Source organism: Vigna angularis, chromosome 4, assembly GCF_016808095.1.
Source record: "Vigna angularis cultivar LongXiaoDou No.4 chromosome 4, ASM1680809v1, whole genome shotgun sequence".
Taxonomy (NCBI): domain Eukaryota; kingdom Viridiplantae; phylum Streptophyta; class Magnoliopsida; order Fabales; family Fabaceae; genus Vigna; species Vigna angularis.
Window position 1 is genome coordinate 2,520,034 of NC_068973.1, and position 17,896 is coordinate 2,537,929.

The following is a 17,896-nucleotide window of genomic DNA, read 5'->3' on the forward strand; positions in this document are numbered from 1 at the left end:
ACTTTTGAACATGATGCAAAATGCAAAATATTAAATAAATATGGAAGAACAACAACATTTACTCTATTTCCTACTGAGAGCCATCTGTTTATCATGTCTATTTACTTCATACATGCCTTGCAAATAAAATAAAAACTACTAATAAAGCAGGTACAGAATCTAGTGCTTATTGCTTGTAAACATGTGTTGGCACCATGTTTTAATAATAAATCCTAACTCTCCCAATTTAATTGCATCTAGACCAGAGCTATACATCATTCTCTATTTTGAAGTTGGAAAGAAGTTAACATACACAAACAGAGCCACCAAAAGAGAAATTGCAAACCTTGATAGTTATGTCACTATGAGTACTTGGAGGATGATTCAATATAAAAATACAATATCAATGAGATCTAAGTTACCTTCACATAAGAGATTTGATACTATCTCTAATATGAAATCTTAAAAACAATGAACTTATAAGTCGTTTTCCTTTTATATTGTTCAATTTTCTCATTTCTAATCAATATAAAACTTAAACTTACACTTCAATGCCTACCATGGCTGATAGATTATGCATAAGTTGTTTTTTCATGAATTTATCATACATGAAAATACCTCCAATTGCTTGCTACTATAGTTTATGGGTCCTTAAGGACTTTTATGATTCTCAATACTATTACTTTTTATTTTGACTCGTTTTTAGACTATCATACAATATCTATGTATTGAATAATGTGATGTGATAAGTGTTTGTAAATATTGAATACATATTCAAAACATATTAAGAGTAGTTACGAGTATTTATGCGATTTTTTACATTTGTAAGTTAAAAGTTACTTTAAATTTACTGCATAAATAACTAAAAGATAATCAAAACAGAAAGCATGAGTCTCAAGTTATCTTCTTATTCTATGTTCTATTCACAATGTACTGTAACTAAAGTTTATGACTAAAGTTCATCATAAACTTCAGTTTATTGAGTGTTAGATACCGATATCACATGTGGAATATCAATCATCAACAGTATGATTGAGTACATATTCTCAAAATTTTGTTTAGAGACTTTCTAATATAGTTTTATTCTGGTCTAAACTAGAAGTAGGCCATGATTATAGTCTCTTCAGACTGGATTATTATTTTAGCTTATTGGAGGAATCAATGTTGCTTGTTTTTCTTATACGTATAGGATCTTATATCCAAATGGTCATGAATTTGTTTCTGTAGCAATAACACCATCTCCATCTAATGTTCATCCTAAAGGAGAAAAGTACATATAAAAATGCAATTAACATGAATATTTAGTTGTAACAGATAAGTAACTACAACCATTACTAACACAACATACATGCACAAGTCTCAATATACTTTTAACAAAATTATACAAAAAAAAAAGTAAAATTGACTTCGTGTATTCTCTGGACTTGCACTTGCACCTGCAAGATATAGCCAATGGTCTCTGCAGTCTGACAAGCAGGGGAAGGTACACAGCCTTCATTAGTTGGAGTTTTCAGCTGATAACAGAAAATGGAAACTGTTGAATACATAAGTTTGAATGCCTCAAATAGTCCTTGGCTAAATCTTTGTTCTATACCATATCGAAAATTTACTACTTTATTAAATTTATTTTGGTAAACATTTTGACATTACAAGTAAAATAAGATGCTTCTAAAATTGATACAATAAAAATACAATATTATATAAAATGTTTTTACATTTACTATGAATACATCTGATATTTATTCATTCACGTTCCAAGTAAAATAAGATCTTAGAAAAATTAACTCAATAAAACCACAGTATTCGATAACATTTGTTTTGAAAACGTGTTTACAAATTTTAAAGTTATAACATATGTCAGTGCTATAACAGGTTTTGACATCACAGGTTTTTCAGAAAATAAAAGTCCAACTAAAACTTCTTAGAACAAAATTTCATCCCAAAGGAAATGAAGTAAATACCTGAGATTGGGAAGAATGAAATACAACTGATTGCAGTTGTTCAACGTAAGTGGTACATTGAGTCACACAATTCCATTTGTTGCATGTAACTGCTATATGTCGATGTTCTTATTATGCTCACCCCGAATCCACTTAATCCAACCATAATCCTCTTACTATAAAAGCTGCCATCGTCTTTAGTCGCCGTTCTAACCATGATTTTAAACCTTGTGAGACTCTTAGCTATGTTGTTTAGGAAGTTGGAACATTTTTGGTCGTACATCACAACCACTTTCTGCGATTCAAAAGAGCTCCACTTATTCACAAAAGTATTCCTAAACTTACAATTTAGTTTCACTCTAACTCTGTCCATTACACCTTTACCCTCACAATCACTTATAACGATGTTAACTTTAAGCTTATCAAGTTCTCCAAGGAGTACGAAGCACAAAATGAAGCCATATACAGGGGAAGGTGGAGCAGAAGAGAGATCTATAATTACAGAATATTTTCTTGACTTGTACTCCAACCATTCTGGAACACTGCTTCCTGGATACCCGTAAAAGGCTTGATAAGAATCATAATTCTTGTCATAATCGTTGTAATTTTGAAAATCATCTTGCTTTGCCGCAGATAGGTGTTGGTATGCAAATTTCATAACGTTGATTCGTGCATTCAACCAAATAGCCTCTAGAGAAGGTTCATCCAAGTTCATGCAATTGTCGAACGAAACCTGCTTTCTGTTTTTCTTTGATTGTTCAACTACCGTAGAATGGAAGAATACAGTCTTTAACGATATGCAGCTTCCAGCATATAGAGTTTCTAGGGAAAGAGGAAGCTCTGGTATTGTTAGAATTTCCGGGCAATGGCTTATGTCTAGATATAGCAATTGTGTATGGTTGGCGAAGGATGAAGGTAACCTGGTTAATCCGGAACAACTCCCGAGGCACAGTACTTCAATATATTTGGCTTTTGATAAATCTGGCAGCTCTTTCAAGCTACGTGAGCCTGTGAGGTCAAGTTCTTTTAAATTCACCAGATTCTGTAATAAAATAAACCAAAAATGTCAGTAGAGTTAAATCAGTTTCTTGTTGCCTGAATTAGCAAAGAATTATGAGACTCATATTTACCTGCACTCCATCCCAAAGTTTTTCCGTTCTACCCAATTCCAATTTCAATATCACAATCTTTTCAAAAGAAAATATGTCTGGCAAGGATTTTAGAGCGTAACATTTCCAAAAAAGAAATCTAATTTCAGTTGCCGAAAATTGAAGCCCTTGCTCTTCAGCACGAAATTTACCGTAGTAAGCATGGTCATCTTCTTCCCCATGTATTTCCACGAACCTTAGTCTGCTCATCTTAGGAATGTGAGGCGCTAACTTTTTCCCCTTCAGTGTTAACAAGTTAATTTGTATGCTTCTGATGGCTTCACTAACCTGTCACCGAAATTGCAGAAAAGTTAAACAACATTTAGAACCACATTTCTCACAAAAAATATTCAGATGTTATGTAGTTAGTTAGGCTTCAACCTTATCATTTTTAAAAGCTTCATAAATGTCATCAGGATCCCACAACCGGCTGCGGTTTCCAGGGTCTTCAGGAGACTCTTGTCGAACAATCTCCCAAGCCATTTCTTTTATACTGTCATGCATACTTACAACATTATCTTTGGAAAATGTTATAAGAGCTTTGTCTTTAAGCCTTTCTAGTGCAACAACCACTGAATTATCTCTTTCACCATCTTTCAGTAAATATTTTAGATAGCCAGTGGTTATCTTCACAGATGATATGCAAAGAAAACATGCAAGATCAAGAAAAATCTGTTTCTCTTTGCGATCTAAATCATCATAACTCAGCTTTATAACATCATAAACTTTTGTAGGAAGCACTTTTTTAAGCTTGTCTAGCTCACTTTCCCATACATCCTCATTCTTTCCATGTAGTCGATGAGCCAAAACATTCAGAATTAGTGGAAGGCCTTTGGCATAATGAACAATCCTTTTTGAGAGTTTATCGTACTGCCTTTGATGAACACTTTGGTTAAAGGCATTCAGATTGAAAAGTTCAAGAGCTTCATCCGAAGTGAATTCTCTAAGATGGTATATCTCATCAGCTTTATTAGCTTTAAGCACTTGCTCATCTCTGGTTGTTACAATTATGATACTGCCTGATCCAAAATTGTCAAGAGCTCCTAAAAGATCTCCTATGTGATCTGAATCATTCACATCATCAAGAACAATGAGAACCTTCATTCGGTGAATTCTCCTAACAATATATTCTGGCAGTGAATTTGGCGTGTCAATTTTCACATCTCTTAACAACAGCGCAGAAAAAATTTCATTCCTCAAACAATCTTTTCCGTGTCTGCTTAACTGTTCTCTTACATTGACCAAAAAATAACAACCTCCATATTTAGACCGTAGTTTGTTATATACTTCTTCTGCAAGGGTTGTCTTGCCAATACCACCCATACCCCAAAGTCCAATTAGACTGGTTTTCTCTGACTCTCTGTGTATCAATGATTCTACATCTGCAATTCTTTTATCAATTCCAACAAGCCCTTTTGAGTTAACCAGGGATTTCGCAAACCTCCTCAGCACAAGATCCACTATTGCTTTTAGCAGGTCAGCATCATTTCTATAAAGCACCACATACAGGCGATGTGTTAAAATCAATGCTATCAATATTAACTCATTTGGAAATTTGTTGGGGCAAAGATGTTCTCAACATGCATTATGGAAAATTTCCTTTATATTTCTTCCATCCTTCTCTGTGGAGATTCCTTAACTGCTAAATTCAATGGATCAAAGCACTGGTTTCATCAGAATTCTAGCCTAATGGTATTGACTTAAATTTTTTGTCATACAAAAGTATTAACTGATAAACATACAAAAGCTTACATCATTTTGCAGTTTAGCTACCATGCTATGCATATATACTATATGACAACTAGATAACATTGATCATCTATGTGGAAAAAGAGCTAACCGAAATTTTGATGACTCAAGTCCAGATAAATAAGCAGACTTTTCGAAGACATCTCTCCAGAGTTGAACCTCATTGTTATGTTTTCTCTCATGGTCAGCGAATGCTTTTCTGTAACCATCAGATGATTGATGTCGTACATCTGTAGGTTTTACATGGTAGAAAACAGGTATGACAGTTTGCTCATATTTCTCTTTGCATTGAAGTATGCTCACAAGTTCTTTCAAACACCAAGGAGAAGAAGCATAGTCTGGTGAGAATATGATCAAAGAAATGGATGATCCTTCAATTGCTTCGACGAGTGATGGCCATAGTTCTTCCCCCTTCTCAAGCTTATCATCTACGAAGGCATTTATTTTCTTCACATCAAAAGCCTCAGTCAAATGGCTAAGGAACCCATCGCGGATATCTTCACCCCTGAAGCTAACAAAAACATCATAGTTTATTTGAGGTGAGTTGTTGTTTGACATGGGATTTTTCTCTGTACCATTCAGTTTTCGAAATAACAGAGAGAAAAAGAAAAGGACACAGAGAAATGAACAAGAGACAAACAAATACAAATACAATTTGTCAAACAAAGAGAAACTGGGTATGGTGTTGGATTGGAAGAAGGCTTCACTGAATAAATGTAATGGAGGCCCCACGCGTTTTTCAATTATTGATAAATGGGAGGAGCAGCGGCTTTGTTAATTAAAACTAGTACGATAGCAGTCACTACGTAGATTATTTTTTAATTGAATATGTTTTAGTATGAACCGAACTGTCCTAAGAGATCTCTGACACACCAGTTCGTCATGTTCCCTTCTTTTTTGTTTGAGTTGTCTCTTGCTACCTGGTAATATTCTTGTTCCTCCAAATATATATATATATATATATATATATATTAACATGGTCCTTCAAATTGAAATGTCTTTTACATATAAAATATTTTGTATATACAATAAGAACTCAACTTCATACCTCATACTTACTACTATTAGATTGTTTAACTTACATATGAGACATAAGAAACTAAAATTGCTAACTGTAAATTTCTCATACACTAAGATACACCAAACCCATATAAGATTAAAAAAAATCATGGGATATCACAGGAAGGAACACCTGGATCAACATGAAGCACAGCCAAATTTCATTTGTTTAACGAAATTGATACTGTGACTCTCGCAATTGCATTTCCTGAATGAAATTTTTATATGTTGAGCGGTTTATAAGGCTAACGCCAAATCCTTTCAAAAACTTGTGTGAGAGTGCTTCTTCCACTGTAACCTGGATTTTAAACCTTGTTTGGTTTTTGGCTCTGTTGTTTAAGAAGGTAGAACATCTTTGTTCATACATCACACACACGTGATCTGATTCAGTTTTCTCATAGCCATAATCTATGTAAATCGGAACACTGATATTTTTACCTTCGTCCTCGCCATCAATAGTGATCATCACTTCAAATCTATCAACATCTGTGTTATGGTACTTACCAAGAACAAAGCAGAAAATAAAGCCAATGAGAAGGGAAGGTGGAGCAGAAGAGAGATCAATAATTATAGAATCCTTTCTTGTCTTATATTCCAACCACTTTGGAACTCTACTTCCTGGATACACATAAACACCTGAATAAGAATCACAATTATCATCATCACAATGTTCAACATGATTGTGACATGGTGTGGATATGTGCTGGTTTGCATAATTCATCACATTCATTTGAACATTCAACCCAATAGCCACCAGAGTCTGATTATCCAAGTTCGTGCATTTCCAGAACAGAATGCCTTTCCTGTTCTCCTTTAATTGTTCAACAGCCGGTGAAGGAAACAATATAGTCTTCAAAGATTGGCATTCTCTGGCATTCAGAGTTTCAAGTGATAAGGGAAGCTTTGGAATAGTTCGAAGCTTGCTGCAAAAGCTTATGTCAAGGTGTAGCAGTTGATTAAAATTGCTGATGGATGAGGGTAATTCTTTCACCATGGTGTTCCCTAATCTAAGCTTTTTTATATTCTCTGATATCAGCAAGAATTTCCTTAGATTGGTACACCTACCAAGGTTGAGAAAACTGAGGTTGCATGAAGAGGAACTGCTACCGAGTGTGGTGAGAGATGTGCAACAAAGAAGGTCCAATTTCACAAGTTTGGGCAGAGAGAAAATAGATGGATGAACACTAGTCAACGAAGAACAACTCATAAGAAGAAGGACTTCTAGATTTGTGGCTTTTGATAGATCTGGTAGCTTCTTTAAATTTTGTGATCGACTAAGGTCAACTTGTTTTAAATTCACCATATTCTGCAATATAATGAAACAAAATTAAGATATCATCACATCAAGCTAAATTAACATAAACTAATAACAGTGAGGCACCTACCTTCACTCCATCCCAAAGTTTTTCCATTCTGCCATTTCTCAACTTCAATATTACAAGTTTCTCTGCAGAAAAATTCTCTGGCAATGATTTCAGAGGGTATTGATACCAAGAAAGAAATCTTAGCTCAGTTGCCAAAAATTGTGGCCCTTTAAGAAGAGTAAGTTCATCATAGCGATCACATACAAAAACTTCCAGAAATTTTAGTTTGCTCATATTAATTTCCAGAATTTGAGGCACTAACTTTTGCTCCTTAATTGTTGGCAAGTGAACTCTTATACTTCTAATAGCCTCTTTAACCTGTCACCAATGTTAAAGAAAAAAGTTAAACATCCCCAAAAGCCACATTTCTCGCCAAAAACTGTTCCAAAGACACATTATCTAGTTTAGTTTTAACCTTGTCATTTTTCAATGCTTCACAAATGTCATTTAGTTCCCACAACCGACTGCGATTTCCAGGGTGCTCAACAGACTCTTGGCGAACAATCTCCCACGCAATTTCTTGTAAACTATCATGTATAGATACAGTATTATCATCAGATATAGTTATGAGAGCTTTGTCTTTCAACCTTCCCAACTCAAAAGCCACAGAATTATCACTGTCATCATCTTTCAATAAAGACTTCAGATAATCCACATTCACAGCTACATGAGTTCTGAGAAAGAAACATGCAAGATCAAGAAATATTTGTTTCCCTTTGCGATCTAGACTATCATAACTCAGTTTCATTACTTCATAAACTTCTTTAGGAGGCATTTTCTTAAGCTTTCCCAACATACTTTCCCATTCTTCCTTATTTTTTCCATGAAGAAGACCAGCCAAAACTTTCACAACCAATGGAATGCCTTGGGCATAATCAACCACCCTTTTAGAAAGCTCTTTGTATTCCTGCACATGATCATTTGTTTTAAAGGCATTCAAATGGAAAAGTTCAAGGGCTTTGTCAAAATTGAATTCTTTAAGCTGGTATATCTTATCTGCTTTGTTAGCCCTCAGCACTTGTTCATCTCTAGTTGTTACAATTATTCTACTACCTGATCCAAAATTATCGAGAGTTCCCAGCAGTTTTTCCAGCTGTTCGGACTCATTCACACCATCAAGAACAATAAGAACCTTCATACAACCAATTCTCCTGACAATACCTTTGGGCAATGAATTTGGTGTATCGATTTTGACATCATATCCTAATAGCTTAGAAAACATTTTTTCCTTCAAGGAAATTAGCTCGTGTTTGTTTGATCGATCTGTTTCACTGGCTGCAAAATAGGAACCTTCGTATTCAGATTGTAGTTTATTAAATACTTCTTCTGCAAGAGTTGTCTTGCCAATACCTCCCATACCCCAAATTCCAATAAGTCTGGTTTGCTTTGGCTCCTCTGTCATCAGTGATTCTATAGCTGCAATTTTTTCATCAATTCCAACGAGCCCTTTTGTGTTAATTGACTGTTTAACCAATCTCTTGAGCACTTCATTGACAATTTCCTTAACTAGTTCAGCATCACCCCTATATATCACACAAAAGAGAGTTTCACTCTGTTAAAATCAAGGTCTTTGACATAATTGTTTGGAAGTTTCGTGAGGGATTCAAATGCATGAAGGAAAATTTCTTTGTGGTGATTCTTTAATAGTCAGTACTAAAAAACAAAGGGGATTTTTGTTAGATATATCTATAAATATTTTAAAGTATACATGTAACTTAAGCACTAAACTCTTTGCACTAGCAACAAAGCATGGTCTAGTCCCATCAGAATTCTGACATAGTTGCATTGGCTACAATTATTTTATTTGAAAGTAATGAATAATAAACATTCTTCTGCAAACAATTTTCAACACAAGGATTAATTACATCACTTTTTCCATTTAACAAACCAAGATATGATAATATGCACATAAACTACATAACAAGTGTAAAATATTTGACATTTATGGGGAAGAAAGAGCTTACGAAAATTTTGATGAGTTAATTCCCGCTAAACGAGAAGCCAATTTCAAAGCACGTCTCCAGCGTTGCACCTCGGATTGATGTCGTACATATGTGGGTTCTACATAGTAGAAAACAGGTAAAACACTAGTTCCATATTTCTCTCTACATTCAAGTATTGTCACGAGTTCTTCTAAACACCAACGAGAAGAAACATAGTTTTGTGAGAATATGACCAATGAAATGGATGATCCTTCAATTGCTTCAACAAGTGATGGCCATATTTCTTCTCCCTTCTCTAGATTGTTATCAGCTACAAAGGCATCTATGTTTCTCCTTTGAAAAGCTTCAGTCAAATGGCTAAGAAAGCCGCGATGGACATCCTTGCCTCTGAAGCTAACAAAAACATCATGCTTGATCTTAGGATCATTGTTGTCAATCGTAGGATCATTGTTGTCAGTCGTAGGTTTTTCCTCTGCACCTTTCAGTCCTCCAAATAACCAAGAGACAAAGGAAAACAAAACCCGGATAAATGAATAAGAGCCACAGAAATTCAACATATTTGATTGGATTGGTACAACTGCAAAACTGGGTCTTTTATTTATCTTTACACGGGAAAATGCTTGAGCTTCAAGGCAACTGAAACCTGAAGAAAGTTAGAAACATAGGGAAAAATCAGAGATTTTATTATAACTAAGACAGAAGTTAAGTTGATAACAAGTTGAAATGAGAAATGAAGAAGATATCATATGACAAATGCATGAATACCAGCTTTAATTCTTCAGGATTAGGAAGCGTGCAAATTAAGCCTTCGTTCTTGTTTTATTCCTTTTCTTTTGACCGAAAACGAACGATTGATGGAGTACCTTTCAGTGAGCCTTACAGTTTATGAAGCAATTCCACTTAAGGATTTTCAGTAATGAAGAAAAAAGCAGATGCTGTTTTACCTTTACAGCTTAAAAGTTATTCTAACACAGTGACTAAACACTTTACAATGACAGCCAAATTCTTAAACATTCACAAGTATAGTGCGCTTTTCTGAATGCGTAATAAAGAGAGAAATATAACACTCCTGAAATAAGATACTCAAAAGGAATAAACTAAATGATAAAAGCGTAAGCAATTCTGTGTTTAAGCAAGTAGTAAAGAAGGTGATGGTGAAGGAAAAAGCTTCTCTCTTTGCTACTCCCATGAAAAAATCGAGGTAGCACAAGACCCATGCATCGATAAACATGCAAACTAGCAATAATAATATGCCTAACTTTTCTGGGAAATTGACACAATCATCACTTCGTGTAGCGTCGTATTCCATGTTATGATCTTGGTAGTTTTAAGTGGTCTTGCATACTATTGTCTTTTGAGTATATAGTTTGATTCAAAACTAAGCATGTTTCTGAAGACTGAAAAATCTGTTATTTAGTAACATGATTTTATAATTTTCATTCTTGCATACCATTCTTTTTCCCTTACGTGAAGAAGTTTGTTAAACCAGCAAGGCTGCTACTCCACACACCATTGTCATAATTACCATCGTTGTAGAGGAAGAAAAAGAAGAATTAGAGAACACATTGCAGAAAAAGACTTATTCTAAAAAGCTCTTTCCAGAACGCATTTTTTGTATTTTAAAGGGTTTACTCTGGAAAATTCATTCTAGAAATATTATTTTGAAAAGTATTATTTACATTTTGGAAAGTATATTCTAGAAATCTTGTCTGAAAAGCTTGTTTCAAAATGCATTTCGTGGACTCTAAAATTTTTGTCCTGAACTTTTATTCTAAAATTTTCATTATTGAAATCCGATTTTAAAAATTAAATTCTGGAAATTCTAGAAAACTTATTCAAAAGATCGAGAGAATGGATAATCTAGAAGTTGCTTTTATGATAAATAAAATATCATTTTCAAAATGGAGGGGTGTAAAGAAAATTGTTGGGGTGTAAGGAAAAGGCCGAAAGATATTACGTAGACAACACAGTATAGCCTGCTTGAAACAGGTTCGGTTTTTTACTGAAACCCATCACCAAAATATAGGCTTCGGGAATTTGGGTCAGTAGTGGGAATTTAGTATCCGGATTCGTGTTTCAGGAGGTGTAATATATATTTTGACTTTGACTTTTCCTTCTTGAACCCCCAAAATTTCTAGGTGCACCCTCATGATTTTTAAAATGGCCATTCTACTCTTCCTAAAAGCGTGACTTATGGACTACTTGTTCTAGAAAATTTTTAAAATAAGTTTGATGGAATTTCCAGAACAGGATTCTTGGAACAGAATTTCCAGAAAAAAAAAATCTAAATAAAATTTCTACGATTTTTGGAAAAGCCTTTTGGAACACATAAAATGCATTTCAAAATAAGATTTTCAAAATAAAATTTCTCAAACAAGTTTTTTGAATGAGATTTTCTAAAACAAGCTTTCCAAAATGATATAAAATGTGTTCTAAAAGGAGTTTTCCAAAACATTTTAAAATTTGAATTCTTTTAAAAAGTTGTTTAATTTTTTTTGTAAAAAAATAGGAAGTTACTAAAATTACTTTTCTTAAAATGTAAACTTTTTTGTTTAGTAATTAAAGGGTCAAAAGGCCAGCAGATAAATTTGTCAGCAGGAAATCATTTTCAAAATAGTATGGAGGTAGAAGAAAAAATTAAAGCAGAGAAAAATCTTAGTATAATATACTATATAAAATACTCATTTGAACAAATTATTAATTAAAATTTACTGAAAGTCACAATCATTTTAGCCTCAATTTATCTAATAAGTATCACTATACCATATGGATAATGTTGTCGTAAAAACTTTGTTTCGTAGTGAAAAGGGATGTTTTGAATTGTTAGTCTTCTTTATACATACACTTTTAACTAGCACTTTGAAATTCAAATTGAACCAATTATTGTCATTACTTTGCAGGATGGATAAGAATACAAAAGAGAAAGAAAAATCAGTATTCTCTTATTCTTTATTCTTTATGCCATCTTTTGTGATAATTATTAGTTCAATTTCCCAGTAGATGTGATGTAGAATGTTTGTGGAGTATCCAGTCCATTATTTTAATTGAATCTCTTTTTTCATTTATCTATTGAATTTCTTCACTTATTATTTTGCCTTTTGGGGTTATGGATTCTAATTATACCATTCATATGTAATACTTTATAATTATTTATAAAATTGAATATACCCCACAAACTATTTAATATTTCATGACACTATTTTTTTTAACCGTTAACAAATTATTTACAAAATGAAAATTGATACACATAAGATAATATCGAAGGTGGTGTGGTGCAGATGTGTAATGAGATTAGCAGTAGAAAATAACATGTTTAACGTCGTTTTGTGTCTCTCACGTCATACGACAGTAGTGACAAAGTGTGGCGTTGTCGTTCTCGACCACCAAGAAAAAGGGGTGTTGTCCGTACAGACAGATAGATAGATTTGTTTGTGATCCAGAATTAGATGCCGTGGAGCATTCTCAGCCTATCATAGGTGCTTCCGCAGTTTGAGTTCACCTACAATTTCCAACAGCTCTTCCCACCAAACATCTCATCCTTTACACCTTTACACGTCATCCCACCCTTCAACAATAATCCCAAATTAGGCTAAATCCAACACTAATTTATAAGAATTAGGGTTTAATGATCCAACATTAATGTATTTAAGATATGTTTAATTATGTCTTAGATTTGAGTTTATATCTAATTCAATAAAAGTTCGTTCACTTGTAGATATTATTTTTGACATTTATGAGATTTTTAGTTCTTTCTAATACAATGATTTGGATTCAGGTCTTACTTAGATTTGGTCAACTTAAGTACTTGAAAGAAAGGTTTTTTATCCTCTTTAATGCTCTTACACCTGTTTCAAACAACTTCAACATTCAACTAATGTTAATACCTGATTTTTTGTTTTTCTTGCCAAGGCTAATTTATCAGTCTTGCTTTTGAACTTTGTACATAATAATTGACCCTACCCAACGTAATACACTGTAGATTATGTCAGCCCTGTATGTGATATGAAATACCAATGTGAAATTCATATAGAAATTCTAAGCCTTTTTTTCTGCATCAGGTAGAATAATTTCACTATTAATAATTATTAACTGTGAGAATAAGAGCTGTACTTTATGCAAATAATCTGAATTTTGAGACTCTTCTGCACATGCATGGTTGTCCCACAAATGTCCAAAGGGTGGTTGGCATTTAGTTTTGCCTCAGACTTGGAAACTACAATGTTCAGATCCTCTGAAAGCAAAAGGACTCTAAGCTAACTTTCTACACAAACTTCTTTTTTTTATTTGTTATATTATTATTATTATTATTTTCATTTCTTATTTGAAGTAAATAATAACAAATCTGATGGGGCTCTCCTAGGACGAGTGACTATATTACAAAGCATGAGGGTCAAATTTGATTAAGTTATCTAGCTACTTTTTTTCTTTTCACTTTATTTTTTTCTCAATGAAGACAAGTTTTTGACTTTGCTTGCCCAAAGCTAGGTTTATTATAGTTGTTCTCTAATCATCCTACTAGAGTAGGACCATTTCAATTTGGATTTTGTTTATCCTTTCAAAATCAAAACTTTCTTAATATGAGCAATTCATGGGACCATAACTGCCTCTCACACACCCACCTTATCAGAATATACCAAATTTGTTAGTAGGTTCACCTTGTATTGGGATTAATAGTGGTGAAACTTTCATGATTTCACTCCTCTATTATAATCAACAATGGATCTCTACAAATCAAATCAAAATTTTCAGAATTTACAAAAAGGTATGTTTCTTTAATTATAAACTCATGTGCTAATTTTTATAATAATATCATGTAAAATGTCTCCCTTTTAGAAAGTACATCATTCAATCTTAAAAGTCAAATTCAATGACAATTGATATCAATTAGCACATTATATCCATCACTTTTTTAAAAAAATTTAATAGAAAGGTGAAAAATAGTATGATTAATTAAATTTAAGTATGTTTTTAATTCCTGAACATGAAATTAAAAGTCATTTATATCCGAAATCTTAATGTATTTTAATTTTTAAACTTTAAAATTGAATTATGTAATCATTTTAATCCAATAATTATTTTTATCGCATTTTCTAGCTAACATTAAAATAAAAACATATCATGTAAACAATGCAAATGATAACAAGAAACGAGCTTGATATGTTAACAGAAATTTAACCTATATTTGAAAACGTGTGTGTGTATATATATATATATATATATATATATCAAAATTCTGAATAATAGCAAAGTCCAATTTTTCATCAAAATTTAAAAATTAAAAATCCGAATAATAAAAATGTCATCCCCATCCCCATTACAAATTCTTTTGAATGATCAATTTATACTATTTTTTATACAAGTTATTTTAAAATCTATATCTATCATAACTTGTGATAGATTGTGAATGTAAATATAAAATCTTATACTTTTTATATTGCTTTAATTCTCTGTTTTTTATGAGGTCATTCCTGATATTCATGCTTTAAAAATCTTGATGTTTCTGTTCTCACCCAAGAAGTGAGGAATGATAAAATATTTTAAAGTGATATAACCCAACGGAAAACGAATAAAAAAATGAAGTGGGTAATTAATTTAAAGAGAAAGGGTATAAAGAGAAGGGGGTGGAAGAAGTGTAGGATGAGCTGGTTGATTTGAAATGAGAGGGGAAAAACTTGTAAGTAGGGGAGACCCTCTAAGTGCAAAGAGAAAGAGTACCACTTAAAGGGATTGGAGTCATGTGAGGTGCATTTATAGTGGGGTTTTAGTGTTTTTGTTTTCTAGTGGCACATGGGAGAGAATCCCTTATGTGGGTAGTTGTGAAAAGCAACAAGCATGTGAGGCCATGTGCCATTCAAAATTGACCACTCTCACTATTTTGCACACTCACATTCATACACATTACACACTCATATCTTTGTGTTGTACCTTCCTATGCATACTCTTTTCAATTATCTATTATCTTGGGTTAACATGTAAGTGTAAAAATGTAAAATCAGTGAGGAAGATAGTTGAAAAATATACTTGTGATGTCAAATTCATGTTTTGGCATCATGTTCAGTGTACATTAGAAGAGATGTTTTCCATGTTTCTACTTTTGAATTGTCTATTCTTATGTTAGATAACTTATTAAGCACTCTTAACCTAATTTTTCCTTTTAATGATACATTATATTTAGAAGATTTGAAGTCAAGATTTGATTTAAAGAAGGAACACAATTGTAACCATTTATTGATGTGTGGTTGTACAGAGTGCCTATAATCAGTTTCCTACAGAAACTTGTGTTTCTAGGCCTGTGGTCTTCTTTTTGTGCGTGTGCTTGCGTCCATACCTGGTTCTGATGGAAATTATTATAAACCAATTTCCTTATCACTCCAATTATTCAGTTACATGGGGCCTCCTCATGTCAAGGAAAATTAAAAATTTATTTGCTAGTGAACTTCACTCCCTCATCAAAAACCCCTATAACTTCAACAATCCTCAACACTAACTCTACCACAACCACACCATTCCCTAAAAGCTTGTTTTTGCCTTCTTTTTCCTTAACATTGCTGACAAAAAACAACCACTACCTCTGTCTCTCCCCCACTTTCATTACACCTCTGCTACTTTTTCTTTGCACATTTTGCACCCTTTTAGCTTATATTCCCACTACTATCACTCACAAAAACAATTCTTCTTCTTCTTCTTCTTCCTTTCTTCCTCCCTTTATGCTTCTTGCTTAGACTTATTTTTCTTCAGTACAAAAGGTGTTTGTTTGGATTACACATGGAGGGTCAACCTGCTAAACGCAGACGTGTATACTCACTTGAACCCAACAAAGTGGAACAAGCAGCGTTTGCTAGAAACTATATGAACTATTTGGTGCCGGCATTGATCAAGATCAAGGAAAGAAATACCTCTTCAGAACACTGTGATATTCAGAATGTTGTCAAGTATGAAGTGGACATGGCAATGGTGCATTCAGCCCAGGGTTTTGCATGGAGCGATGCTCTAAGTGTGAAGCTTCAGAGGAATAGAGCCAATGCAGATAGTGACAGAACCAGCTTCGGTGACAAGGACAAGGCTGGTGAAGGCTCATCAAGGATTTGTGGCCAAAATGGTGAAATGGTGCCATTGAACAACCGTTTCACTTCAAACCCTAGTTTGAAGCTTAGAAATAAACACAGGAGCATGCCTGAAATGAAAAGGGGTTTGAGAGAAGAAGATGAGGATCAGTTGAAGAGCCTCAGAATGTTGATACCTGGGGGAGAAGAGATGTGTAGTGAACAAATGGTGACTGAGCTACAAAGCTATGTAAGCTGTTTGCAAATGCAGGTGAACATTCTTCAGTGCCTCGCAGAGACACATTGATTCATTCATATCTTTCTGCTTTGCTTTTTCCATAAAGCCATTACCACTTTTATTATTATATCTCTCTGTGTTCCACATATAATATATATTGTCAATTACCAAATCAACTTCATCAATATCCTATATTTTGCTGGCTAATGTATTCTGAATATCGTGTTGTATAGATATATATATTTTTCAATCTGTTAAAGGGGCGAAGAGAACAAGTTAAAGAAAAGAAAAGGAATTAACAATGCTCAAGAACTTTAGTTTTTATTGTTATTATTAATTTATGCTAATGTTTGTGACTGTCGTGTATGATTAAGACGAAGTACAATGCAGTTTCGATTATTTCAATGTTTAGTTTATAATAATGAATATAATAGTATTTCAGAGGAATGAAAGTTTGACAGTTAAACTAAATTGTGATAGGTGAGTACTATTAGATATTGAAGTTACAAACGCAGAATCATGATATGATTAATCTTCTTTCTTTTTTCCTTTTTTTTTCGTTTTCCAACACCACCATTGTTGGCCTGATTTACGCGTTCTGGGACCACAAAAACATGTGTTTCATTCTGCGTCATGAAGAGAGGAGTGGAATCTAAAAGTTGTTTGACTCAAGCTTAGTCACTAATGTTCCCAACTTCATGTTAGTCAAATTCAATATCTTCTGTCTTCACAAGGCAAGGAATCATTATTGATAATTAATGGATAACCTTTTCATTAAATTATGATACTAAATATGTATTGATAACATTAAATTATGCCCTTTGTTATGAAATTATGAGGAATGCATTTCAATTCTTTCTTTTTCTTTGCCATAAGCAACTAGCATTTTCTAATACATGTAATATAATTAGTATGTGTACACGTGCAATGCAATGAGGTTTCTAAAAATTATAATATATTTATTATATTAATTTGAATTTCTAAAAATATAATTACAATTTAATATAAGTATTTTATTTTATAAAATTAAATAATAATATTTTAATTGCTTTTATAATATGAATGTATTTAAGTTATTTACATATTATGATTGACTTTACCAGAATAAATAATTTAAATTAAATTTTAAATTAAATATTTGTTAGACTATATAAAAAGTAATTCTTTTAAAAATAAAAAGGACATAATGTATACAAATTTTTAAATAAACTCGGTAAAAACATAAAGTAGAAAATGATAAATCTTGTAGAAATGTGTATATAGTAGACTTCTTAAACATACAAAGGTTAGACAATGTAGAAGAAATCAAAGAACAAACTATCTAAAAGTAAAAGAGATAGGCCATAAAAAAAATTGTAGGGTAGTGATTGTTTATAATTTGGTTGTTTCACATGCACCTCCAAACATTTCCTCTTGCCCCTCCAATTTCCAAA

The 17,896-nt window shown here is 32.9% G+C and overlaps 3 protein-coding genes across 9 annotated transcripts; 1 reads left to right on the forward strand and 2 right to left on the reverse strand.

Moving 5' to 3' along the window:
- Positions 1-1,256: 1,256 nt before the first annotated feature.
- Positions 1,257-5,760, reverse strand: LOC108330137 (disease resistance protein RPV1). Of its 4 annotated transcripts, none has more exons than XM_052876610.1 (5): positions 4,908-5,760; positions 3,449-4,556; positions 3,050-3,355; positions 1,941-2,961; positions 1,257-1,445 (listed from the first exon to the last, which is right to left on the reverse strand). In XM_052876610.1, exons 1-4 carry the CDS (start codon positions 5,372-5,374, stop codon positions 1,981-1,983), a joined length of 2,862 nt encoding a protein of 953 aa, XP_052732570.1. In that variant the 5' UTR covers positions 5,375-5,760; the 3' UTR covers positions 1,257-1,445; positions 1,941-1,980. The 4 variants fall into 4 exon arrangements, with proteins under 4 accessions (XP_052732570.1, XP_052732568.1, XP_052732569.1 ...); XM_052876608.1 differs by having other exon boundaries at positions 1,257-1,493; XM_052876609.1 differs by having other exon boundaries at positions 1,257-1,513.
- On the reverse strand, positions 5,205-10,757 carry LOC128193349 (disease resistance protein RPV1-like). 4 transcript variants are annotated; one of them, XM_052876605.1, is made up of 6 exons: positions 9,948-10,547; positions 9,204-9,825; positions 7,655-8,762; positions 7,261-7,557; positions 6,009-7,181; positions 5,205-5,327 (listed from the first exon to the last, which is right to left on the reverse strand). In XM_052876605.1, exons 2-5 carry the CDS (start codon positions 9,737-9,739, stop codon positions 6,045-6,047), a joined length of 3,078 nt encoding a protein of 1,025 aa, XP_052732565.1. In that variant the 5' UTR covers positions 9,740-9,825; positions 9,948-10,547; the 3' UTR covers positions 5,205-5,327; positions 6,009-6,044. The 4 variants fall into 4 exon arrangements, with proteins under 4 accessions (XP_052732565.1, XP_052732566.1, XP_017420137.2 ...); XM_052876607.1 differs by lacking the exon at positions 5,205-5,327 and having other exon boundaries at positions 7,017-7,181; positions 7,261-7,322; positions 7,502-7,557; positions 9,948-10,553; XM_052876606.1 differs by lacking the exons at positions 5,205-5,327; positions 9,948-10,547 and adding an exon at positions 10,633-10,757 and having other exon boundaries at positions 5,909-7,181.
- Positions 10,758-15,575: 4,818 nt separating this feature from the next.
- On the forward strand, positions 15,576-16,768 carry LOC108331198 (transcription factor bHLH146). Its single transcript, XM_017565844.2, has one exon. It carries the CDS (start codon positions 15,948-15,950, stop codon positions 16,530-16,532), a length of 585 nt encoding a protein of 194 aa, XP_017421333.1. The 5' UTR covers positions 15,576-15,947; the 3' UTR covers positions 16,533-16,768.
- Positions 16,769-17,896: the final 1,128 nt, after the last annotated feature.

Bases quoted from the DNA above. Each gene is read 5' to 3' on its own strand.
- LOC128193349 (XM_052876605.1), bottom strand. From the start codon at position 9,739: ATGTTGAATTTCTGTGGCTCTTATTCATTTATCCGGGTTTTGTTTTCC. The intron at 7,558-7,654 runs GTTAAAACTAAA...CATTGGTGACAG, and splicing joins AAGCATTGAAAAATGACAAG to GTTAAAGAGGCTATTAGAAG. The intron at 7,182-7,260 runs GTAGGTGCCTCA...ATTATATTGCAG, and splicing joins AACTTTGGGATGGAGTGAAG to AATATGGTGAATTTAAAACA.
- LOC108331198 (XM_017565844.2), top strand. From the start codon at position 15,948: ATGGAGGGTCAACCTGCTAAACGCAGACGTGTATACTCACTTGAACCC.
- LOC108330137 (XM_052876610.1), bottom strand. From the start codon at position 5,374: ATGTCAAACAACAACTCACCTCAAATAAACTATGATGTTTTTGTTAGC. The intron at 4,557-4,907 runs GTTAGCTCTTTT...GGTGCTTTATAG, and splicing joins CTTGAGTCATCAAAATTTCG to AAATGATGCTGACCTGCTAA. The intron at 2,962-3,049 runs GTAAATATGAGT...ATTTTATTACAG, and splicing joins AACTTTGGGATGGAGTGCAG to AATCTGGTGAATTTAAAAGA.